The sequence below is a fragment of the Pelodiscus sinensis genome, chromosome 8, assembly GCF_052426305.1.
Source record: "Pelodiscus sinensis isolate ZL-2025 chromosome 8, ASM5242630v1, whole genome shotgun sequence".
In the NCBI taxonomy this organism is placed as follows: Eukaryota; Metazoa; Chordata; order Testudines; family Trionychidae; genus Pelodiscus; species Pelodiscus sinensis.
Window position 1 is genome coordinate 21,261,807 of NC_143059.1, and position 10,922 is coordinate 21,272,728.

Below are 10,922 nucleotides of genomic sequence, written 5' to 3' on the forward strand. Positions count from 1 at the left end.
AATTTATAGTCTCTATTTCTCTTCCACATTTTTTAAAAAAATATTCTAATTGTCTCCTGTACTGCAGGATGTTGTGATGCCATCAACTATAAAGTGCTATAATGCAATATTGCACAGGCTCAGCTATTGGGTGATTTTGGGGAGAGAAGAAGGAACAGATGGTTGTTTTGAGGGAGGTGATGAAATTGGAGTTCAGTATATTGCATGGTTTGATTTTATTTTGGTGTCAATATCAAGTAGCTATAAAATTTAGAAATGATTTTAAAGGGAGAAGGAGTTTAGGAACATAATTAAAATTCTCACTTTTTAATAGACATTCACAATAACCTAAATGGCTAGAACTAGGGGAAAAAATTACTTTCCCATTGCTGAGATTAATATCAATAGAATTAAAGAGTAGTTTCCTTCTGTACTTAAGTCTTCTTTGTATCCTCTATAAAAATAAATCATGCAGAGAATTAACAATAGCTTTACTGAAAGGCTTGTGTGTCACATTTTAATAGAGAATATTTTATAACCCCTTTTTTTGATTGGTACACAATTTCTAATCTGAACATGAAAAGGTTGTGACTAAACTAGGTTGTGATGCCACAAAAAGACACCCTTTATTTTAAACCATATTGACATAAGACACCTTACTTATAAGGAATCTGGTGGCATTTTAAAGACTAACAAATTTATTGGGGTATTAGAGCATAAACTACAACTCACTTCTTCAGATGAAGCGGGGAAGGGGACATAGACATGGGACTGTGACATCAGTGCTAACTAAATCAGAATGGATATAACTCATCTCTAACAGTGGTGAGAAGTGGGAAAACTTGAATAGGAAGTTATCTATTGTAATGCGAGAACCGCTCCATATGTTTATTTAGACCTTTGTTGAGGCTGTCAAATTTCCATATGAATTCTAGATCAGCAGTTTCTCTCTGCAATCTGTTTTTGAAGTTTTTCTGTCTGAGATATTGCCAAGATTATATCTGAGATAGAACAAGTGGGAAACTAAACTTATCTGACATTCGTACCAAAAAAGAAGTCCAAAGAAAGTCCAAAGTGCAACTCGATTTCTAGTTCACCTCTTTATGAGTCTCATGTAATCTGAGCAGCCTTGTACTCTTTCCTAAGGGAAGGAGTTAAAACTCACTATAATCAGCAGGTCTGACATTTAGATTTTTGAAAACACTGAACCGATGAGAGAGAATACATAGATAAGTATTTTTAAAGAACACTGTTTCCAGTGCCAGTCTGAAAAGTGCACATTTGAGGACACATTCTTGCTTCAGCACATTGGTGTACTATAATCTCCTGGCCATCAATGGAGCTACACCAGATTTACACCACCATAAATAAGAGAACTTAGCTCTCATTTTCTATATCAGTGGGGAAGTCCTCAGATATTATTGTGCTCTAAAACACCAAAAACTATATGAAAATAGTAACAGAGAAATGTATCAGTAGCCCAAGTGATATGCTCTCAGGATATGGTATACTGGGGTTTAAATCCCTATGTACCAGATGTGGAACAGAGATTCAAATCTAGCTCTTCTCGCACCTTCATGAGTGCCTCGTCACTGTACTATAGAATCACTTTCAAGTTCTCTCTGGTCCCAAGAATACTAATTATCATATGAAGTGGAACAGCTTTAACACCAGTAGAGGATGTGCAAGAGACAGATCAAAGACCTGGTTCAATTCCCACCTTCACATTAGTGAAGAAATTTGAACTAGGTCTCCCATATTCTGCGAGTGCTCTGCCCAGAGGACGCTTGGGTCAATAAGAGGATGGAGAAATGGTATCACTGCAAAGCATACAAAGGACATTAAACACAAGCCAGTCCCTCACTTCAGAAGAGGACTGGATAGTGAAAACTAGCAATGTTGCACAGTTCTATAATCTGTGTTCTGTATTAAAGTCATACACTGTTATTTCATCTATAGGCATGCCAGAAAATAATCACCGAAGATCCATCTGATCCTCTTGGAATTATGCACACATTCAAGAAAAGCTCCCCATTACTGCCTTTTCTGACTTTAGTGGGAGTTTCTCCTTGAGTAAAAGTGGAACTGAACTATTCACTTCCTTTAATAATTTAATTTCTCAAGCTTGAAAAATTACAAACTAGTCCCTTAACTGATCTCTCCTTTTGATCCAACAAATCATTGCCAGGATAATGGTTGTGTTCTGCTTTCAGCAAAAGGACACATTTATGCGCCTCACAAACTCTTATTTTTATTCGCAGTATAAGAATTCACAGAAGCAATTTTTCTCAGCTATTTTTAATTTACTAAACTAAGTTATTTTGTGTTTATCCTTAGGATAACTTTATTAGTGGCAAGCTTTTTGTTAGACTGACATTGTAAGATTTTTGCATTTTTTTTTTTAGTGTACAACAATGTTGCTACGAATATGCCATTAACCAGCTTGGATTAAAACAAAATACAGTATGGAAATCCTTTGTAGAATCCATTCTTAAATTCATCATTTAGTGCATTTTAAAAGTATTAATAGCTGTTAAATCTATATAAAATGTGAAAAGCATGTAATTTATAAACACATATTGCTTCTAGACTTACTGGCAAGCAATCCGACTCCACTTGCAAGGGATCCAACCCAAGCAGTCTTTCCTTTTCCTTCTCCAAAAGTATCCAACCATTCCAGATACAAGACTCCAACTGCTAATGGAGACCCGTAACAGAAGAACTGAGTAAAGAAGGAAACAAGGACAATCACCCAGCCCCATCCACCATCTGGTGATTTCAGCAATACCATTTTTTAGTGTTGGTTCTGTACAAAGCAGAGAACAAAACATAACATTGAAAATATGAATTAGTCTACACTTGCTTACATTTGTTGTTGGGGTTTTTTTTGTACACAGAGCTGAACTTGTCAAATTAACCAAGCAAAAAATCCATACAGCAGAAGGGTTCTTCGACAGTAACCAAGCAACCCTGCTTGGAAGGAACAAATATGATACTTCAAACGTCACTCGCCTTTCTTGTAAAACATGCACAAGATCTAACAAGACCTGAAATGTCAGTGGTAAGCCATACATATATACACTTATACCACTTAACTCTTCTTTGTATTCACCCAGATAGATGTGCTTTAATTACCATGAGGCCAATTGTAGAGGGCTCAGAAGGAGGGAAAATTTAATCAAAAATAAAACTGCTTTAGACTATACAACTCCTAAACTCACCTTGGCTTCTACCCAACCATCAGCTCAAAGTGCATGAAGGGTTTCCAAGTTTTGCAGGAGTCGCCTAACTCTGGTAGATCCTGCAGTCATTCTGGCTTCCTAGTCAGTTTCCTTGAGTTATTCAATTTCTCTCTTTATTTCTGCATCATTTCTAGATTTCTCTCCCTGCTGTTTGTTTAAAGTACACAGTAGCTGCTGAAGCATTTGTAGAGTGTGGATCAGGCCCTCTGTTTCAGCAGATATAATAAGCAGATCTGCAGAGCATCAGTTTAAGAGTCAAAGTATAGCTTCTATGAGAGTAGTGACATACTAGGGAGACAAATCATGGAGCCTGGCTGAAAAGCAAAAAAGACCACACAAAATAAAGTTCCAGAGCAGAAGTAATCAGCCTTTTTCTTTCTGATCCCCTCCCAACAACATGCTGGAAAAAAACCCCACCTCCATGGCCCACCGCTGTCACAATACCTGGTGTTCTGAATATAGATATATATATTTTAAAAAAAATCTATGCTGGTATTGGGGGTAGCAAGCAGGGCAACAGCCTGGGTTCCCACAAAATTACATTGCTCAGGTTTCACCTTCAATCCAGGTGGTAGGGCTCTGGTACCCAGGCTTTAGCCCCATGTAGAAATCCTGGGTCCCAGCAAGTCTAATGATGGCCCTGCTGAGTGGTCCCCTGGTTAAGAACCATTGCTTCAGATGGTGCCTAGCTGCCTATCTTCTGCAGATGTTAGGACTCTGTTAGGAGTATGTCTGCACTAGCTCGTTAATTCAAGGTAGGTAGGAAAATCAGGCAACCGGAGTTGCAAATGAAGCCCGGGATTTAAATATCCCAGGCTTTATTTGCATGTTCCCGTCTGGCCGCCACTTTTAATTCCCCTTAATTCGAACGAACTGCCCGCAACTACACACGGCAGTTTAAAGTTAATCCAAACTAAGTCCTTAGTTTGGATTAACTGTTACATATCATTCCATGAGAAGTAACAGTTAATCCAAACTAAGGACTTAGTTTGGATTAACTTTAAACTGCCGTGTGTAGCTGCGGGCAGTTCGTTTAAACTAAGGGGATTTAAAAATGGCAGCCGGATGGGAACATGCAAATAAAGCCTGGGATATTTAAATCCCGGGCTTCATTTGCAACTCCGGTTGCCTGATTTGCGTACCTAGCTCAAATTGACGAGCTAGTGTAGACATACCCAAGGCTATTCTGTTCACTGTCTCCATAGGTAGAAAAGCTTTTTTTTTTTAAATGTGTGTAATAAACACAAAGAAATTCATAGATAAAAAACTTTGCTAAAATGGAGTTCATGTTAAGACTATATCTTGGTAATTTAAGCACAAAAACAACATTGCAAGAACACTACAATAATCAAAAACCTATTAGAAACTTGACAACAAAAAAACCCCAATCACTAAAAAATATGAAAACACATAGTTAAAGCACTTAAACTACTGTATCTTAAACTTAACATTTAGAGGAACTGATGGCAATTTTCCATTATGTAGTAATATTGACTTAGTAATCATAAATTGTAATAGCCATAGCGGAGACACAAAGGATATTTCAAGAAGCTTTATGAAAGCCATAGACCACTGCTTTGACATTTTAAACTTTGGAGCTAAGACCAAGTTAGCAAAGGTTTAAAGTATAATAATGAAAATGTGCACAACAGAGAATTGTTTTGCAATTCTCACCTCTAAATTCACATATACATACGTATCTATAAATAAAAATGAATTGGACTTAAAGTGCATATGTTAGATTCCTATAAATGGAACACAGCATCTGAAATCAAGAGATGGGAATGATTAGGGGGCTGGAGCACATGATCTATGAGAAGCGGCTGAAGGATTTGGGCTTATTTAGTCTGCAGAAGAGAAGAGTGAGGGGGGGATTTGATAGCAGCCTTCAACTTCCTGAAGGGAGGTTCCAAAGAGGATGGGGAGAGGCTGTTCTCAGTAGTGACAGATGGCAGAACAAGGAGCAATGGTCTCAAGTTACAGTAGGAAATATTACCAAAAACTATTTCACTAGAAGGGTGGCGAAGCACTGGAATGGGTTACCTAGGGAGGTGGTGGAATCTCCATCCCTCGAGGTTTTTAAGTCTCGGCTTGACAAAGCCCTAGCTGGGTTGATTTAGTTGGGGTTGGTCCTGCTTGGGCAGGGGGCTGGACTTGATGACCTTCTGTGGTCTCTGCCACCCCTAGGATTCTATGATTCTATGAATGACTATCTTCAATTTACTATGTATCTAGCTACAAATGTGTAAAGTACATTATTTTCTGACAGCAGATAGCTGTATAGGAAGCAGAGGTCAGCAAACAGGAGAACGATTAGAACTAAGTCATTCCATATTTTTAGGGCATTGGTATGGAGTTAAGACAACACGAGTATTTTAGTTGTGAATGGTCATGCTTTCAAATGGTAGAAGTTTCTCTTATGTCTTATTGTACTTATTCCTTAATTACAACATTTTTGTAGCTTTTTATTCTAAAGTTACTCGCATGCACTTTCTACATTTAGTCTAATTTTTATATTTAACTTTTCCCTATTCTCCCTCAATATCTTTGCTATACTACTGAAAAAATGAGTGCAGGATTTTTCGAAAAAGGGTTTTATTTTCAATCGATCTCCATCTAAACAGCCGTTTTTCTTTCGAAAAGCCCCATTTCAAAAAAAACCATGGCTGCGATTATGCAAATGAAGCACGGGAAATTTAAATCCTGGCTTCATTTGCAATTTCAAAGTGTCTAATTTACATCCCTTTTTCAAGAAAAGAGATGTAGTTTAGACACAGCCTAAAGCTGAATAAAGGGGAATAATGACATCTCTGGATCTGCTGGCAATGCTCCTCCTAATGCACCCTAATATGCCATTAGCCTTCTTGGCTACAAGGGCACACTTTTGACACATATCCAGCTTCTCATCCACTCTAATCCCCAGGTCCTTTTCTGCAGAACTGCTACTTAGCCATTCGGCCCCCAGCTTGTAACAATGCTTGGGATTCTTCCATCCCAAGTGCAGGACTCTACACTTGTTCTTGTTGAATCTCATCAGATTTCTTTTGGCCCCATCCTCTAATCTGTCCAGGTCACTCTGGACCCTACCCCTGTCCTCCAGCGTATCTACGGGTATGTCTACACTAGCTCATTAGTTCGAGCTAGATAGGGTAATTAGGGCAAGCGGAGTTACAAATGAAGCCCGGGATTTAAATATCCCGGGCTTTATTTGCACGTTCCTGGGCGCCACCATTTTTAAATCCCCCTTAGTCCAAACTCTGTGCCCGCGGCTACATGAGGCACGGAGTAGGTAGTTCGAATTTAAGATCCTAATTCGAACTACCGTTACTCCTCATTCCACGAGGAGTAATGGTAGTTCGAATTAGGATCTTTAATTTGAACTACCTACTCAGTGCCGCATGTAGCCACGAGGAGTAATGGTAGTTCGAATTAGGATCTTTAAGACCCTGAACTCCACGTGGCGCTGCCACTTTGGAAGGCCACAGCAGTATATCAAACGGGCAGTGATGCACAGCTGATCCTGAGCTCTATGCAGCGCTGGGCTCTATGCTCCCATAGCGTTTCAAAGGGGCAGCTCCACACAGAACCCAGGGGCAGCTCCATGCGGTACTGGCCCTTTGAAACACCGTACCATGCTCTGTGTCACTGCTGCTTTGAAGTACTGCCTCTTTCCCCTGATAGAGGCAGCAAGGGGACGGGGAAAGCAACTAGTCGACTAATCCTTAATTCTTTGATTCAAGAACATGAATTTTTTGTCACTATTTTTTCTATAAAGTTTTTGTACTCTGATTACAGTATAACAGTTTCATTGCACAAACTAAACCCATATGAAGTCGCATCAACGTGTACTTAGATGAACTAACTTCAAATGCATCAGTCTTAAGTATAGCCAATTATATGGTTTTCAAATTCTAGTCAGTCTATACACAAAAAAGGTTAAAATAATTAGTAGCCACAAACAGGATACTATTAAAATAATTTTTGAAACCATAAGTATTAAGAATGGCCCCCAAACTTCTTGAATAATAGATGTCGGTTACAAAGGTCAAAAGCAGACAGCCTTATGTGTCAGAATTTATATCAACTCCTTCTGTTGTCTGTCTTCTCAACAAGTACCTAGGTTTCTGAGAGGTCCCTTTTCTATGAATTGATGCAGTGTTTTATAGCCATCAATTCTCATGGTCTCTCTCCCAGTACAAATCTTCCTCTTTGCTAATATTACACAGAGACACATCTAGAGATCAATGCTAAGCAGACCTCCTCTCAGATTAATTCCAAGATTTTTCTTGTCTGTTAGGGAATTTTGTTCAGTTCATCCCATTCATGGATAAACAGAAATTAGACACTCCACGCGCTCTTGGTTCCCCTACATAGAGTGTTTAAAGATACTGAAATTAACAGTGGTAGAAATGTAGCCGTGTTAGTCTGGTGCAGCTGAAACAAAAAACAGGACTGTGTAGCACTTTAAAGACTAACAAGATGGTTTAACAGGTGATGAGCTTTCGTGGGCCAGACCCACTTCCTCAGATCAAATAGTGGAAGAAAATTGTCACAACCACATATACCAAAGGATACAAATAAAAAAAATGAACACATATGAAAAGGACAAATCAAATTTCAGAACAGAAGGGGGATGGAGGGGGGAAGGGGGGAAGTAAATGTCTGTGAGCTAATGATATTAGAGGTGATAATTGGGGAAGCTATCTTTGTAATGGGTAAGATAATTAGCATCTTTATTCAAATTTGAGTGTAAAGTGTCAAATTTAAGCATGAATGACAGTTCAGAGGATTCTCTTTGAAGTGAAGTCTTAAAAGGTCTTTGAAGCAGGATGCAGGTAATCAAGTCGTTGAGACAATGTCCTTTCTGGTTGAAATGACAAGAAACTGTTTTTTCTTTGTGATCCTGTCTGATATCTGTTTTGTGGGCATTGATCCTTTGGTGAAGTGTGTGAGACGTTTGTCCAATGTACATAGCAGACGGACACTTTTGGCATATGATTGCATAAATTATATTTCTGGATGCGCAGGAATATGTGTTCTTGATCTTATAACTCACTTGGTTGGGTCCACTAATGGTATCAGCAGAGTGACTATGTGGACAAAGCTGGCAACGGGGTTTGTTGCAAGGGAAGGTACCAGGGTTGGAATTAACAGGACTCTTTGCTGCACAAGTTTTATAAAACACAATGCTTCCAATTTTAAACTATTACTATCCAATCAAAAGCAACTGTGAAATTGATAAAACACATTATTACTCCAAATCTAACACTAGCAGAAATTCTTTATCACACTGAGATATACTGAGCAGTATTATGTTAGCACATAATAAAAACACCATGCTATCTGGTACCTGTATGTGCTGCCTAGTGATAGGAAATGAGACACAATGATACTCTACATTTTATAGCTTCTTGCATTATAAGACATGATGCTTCAGAAACTTTCATGAAGCCTCATAATACCCTATGGCAGGGAAAAATTTAAAATGTACTTTTAGTACGAATTATGGACCTCTCCATTGCGGTAGGGCCTGGACCTGGGCTGACCTTTACGAACGACATTATAGAACACATTGGAAATACCAGTCCTGTAAGTGGGACCAACTGAGGCACCGCGCTAGGAAATGCTTTACCGCGATCAATCAGCAAGTTAGTGGCAGAACCTGCAAGAGAATCCAGGTGCCCTGGATCTGTTCCCTCTTCTATCCCCGACTGCGGTCCCTGTGTCTGGCGCGTCCCGGCACACACGTCCTGGGCGCACGGCGCCGAGCCAGGGGAAGGAGTTCGATCCCCGGCAGGTGCGAAGCCAGACGCCTCGCACTTGCTTCTGACCCAGACCCAGCGCCCACGGCCGAGAGCGCTGACCCCGCCCCGCGGCGAGCCGCGGCCAGTCCACCGCAGTGGCTGAGCCAGCCCGGCGACCGCCTTCGGCAGCCCTGGAGAGTTCCCAGGGAGCAGAAGCCGCAGGGCCAGGGCATCAGCGTGCCCGGCCGGGGAGGGCAGCGCTGCCGCGGGGGAGCCGCGGAGCCCCCTGGCCCTGCGGGGTGCCCAGGAGCGCCCCCGCCGCACCTCGGCTCGGCAGCCCCGCGTGTTACCTGCGATCCCGCTGACGCAGACGGCAGCGCACTGGGGACGCGGCCCCGCGCTGGCTGCTGAGAACTCGCCGCCGCCGATTTATGACCCGGACCGGTCCCAACCGGCTGGGACCTAGGAGGCCGGCGGGCGGGGCGCTGTAGCCGCCGCCCGCCCCGAGATACGGCGGGCGGGAGAGCCCTGTGAGCGCCTCCCCCTCCCCCTGTGAGCGCCTCCCCCTCCCCTGTGTCTCTTGGCCCGCAGCCCGCCCGGCGCTCGGAGCCCCTCGCTCCTTCCCCGCGAGCCTCACCGGGGAGAAGCGGCCCCGAAGGAACGTGCCCTGCAGAGACGCGCCAGGCCGAGTTGTTCCGACACGCAGCCGCCGCCGCGTATCTCTCAGCTTCTGGCCACCTGAACTTTCCCCATGTTAGCGCAGCTTCCTTTAGGTACAGCTACGCCCACCCCAACCAAGTCATTGCCTCGCACCTCGCACCCTGGGACCTAGCCCCGGGGCCTCCTCCAGCTCTCTTCTCCACAGGCCTCTCCTCACTGCCTTCACACTTCTTTCCACTTCCCAGACAGGCCACAGCTACAGTCTCCAAGAAACAGTTTCTTGTAGCCCTGCCTATGAATGTGTGTTCCGGGACTTCGCTGCACTTCTGAGGCCCTGTCAAGAGTTGGGAATTTTCTCAAAATTTGTCAGAGCTACTGTCCATCTCCACTGATACTACCATTTACTAGCTGCTACCCTCTTTTAAGCACCACATCAGTTCAAGTAATGGTCCATCAGCTGGCAGAATTGATCCTGTGTGAGGGTAACCCATACACCTAGTGTGGTTCACTGTCCCATGTAGTGGCACCTAGACCACAGCAAAAGATAAGATCAAGAGACCTCTACAGCATGGGCTAAGTGCTAACTGGCTTTGTTGATCAAGCTGTTGAGTCTCCTATGCTAAGTTTCAGAGGTCCCAGATTCAAATGCACCTGGTGGTGGCTACATTATCATAGAATACTAGGATTGGAATGGACCTTGAGAGGTCATCGAGTCTAGTCCCCTGCCCTCATGGCAGGACCAAATACTGTCTAGACCATCCCTGATAGACATTTATCTAACCTACTCTTAAATATCTCCAGAGATGGGGATTCCACAACCTCCCTGGGCAATTTATTCCAGTGTTTGACCACCCTGACAGTTAGGAACTTTTTCCTAATGTCCAACCTAAACCTCCCTTGCTGCAGTTTAAGCCCATTGCTTCTTGTTCTATCCTCAGAGGCCAAGATGAACAAGTTTTCTCCCTCCTTCTTATGACACCCTTTTAGATACCTGAAAACGGCTATCGGCCTCAGTCTTCTCTTTTCTAAACTAAACAAACCCAATTCTTTCAGCCTTCCTTCATTGGTCATGTTCTCTAGGCCTTTAATCATTCTAGTTGCTCTTCTCTGGACCCTCTCCAATTTTTCCACATCTTTCTTGAAATGCGGTGCCCAGGACTGGACACAGTACTCCAACTGAGGCCTAACTAGTGCAGAATAGAGCAGAAGAATGACATCTCGTATCTTGCTCACAACACACCTATTAATGCATCCCAGAACCATGTTTGCTTTTTTTGCAACAGCATCACACTGCTGA

At 42.3% G+C, this 10,922-nt stretch overlaps 1 protein-coding gene across 2 annotated transcripts in view; it reads right to left on the reverse strand.

The window, feature by feature from the left end:
- Window positions 1-9,453, reverse strand: part of SLC16A9 (solute carrier family 16 member 9) — a 34,226-nt gene extending 24,773 nt beyond the window's left edge. The window contains exons 1-3 of one of the 2 annotated variants that reach the window (XM_075934857.2): window positions 9,316-9,453; window positions 3,201-3,535; window positions 2,575-2,785 (exon numbers count right to left, since the gene is read on the reverse strand). In XM_075934857.2, the coding sequence (XP_075790972.2) occupies window positions 2,575-2,770 (196 nt within the window). In that variant the 5' untranslated portion in view covers window positions 2,771-2,785; window positions 3,201-3,535; window positions 9,316-9,453. The remainder of the gene's footprint in view (window positions 1-2,574; window positions 2,786-3,200; window positions 3,536-9,315) is intronic. The other variant, XM_075934858.2, reaches the window with a different exon arrangement.
- Window positions 9,454-10,922: the final 1,469 nt, after the last annotated feature.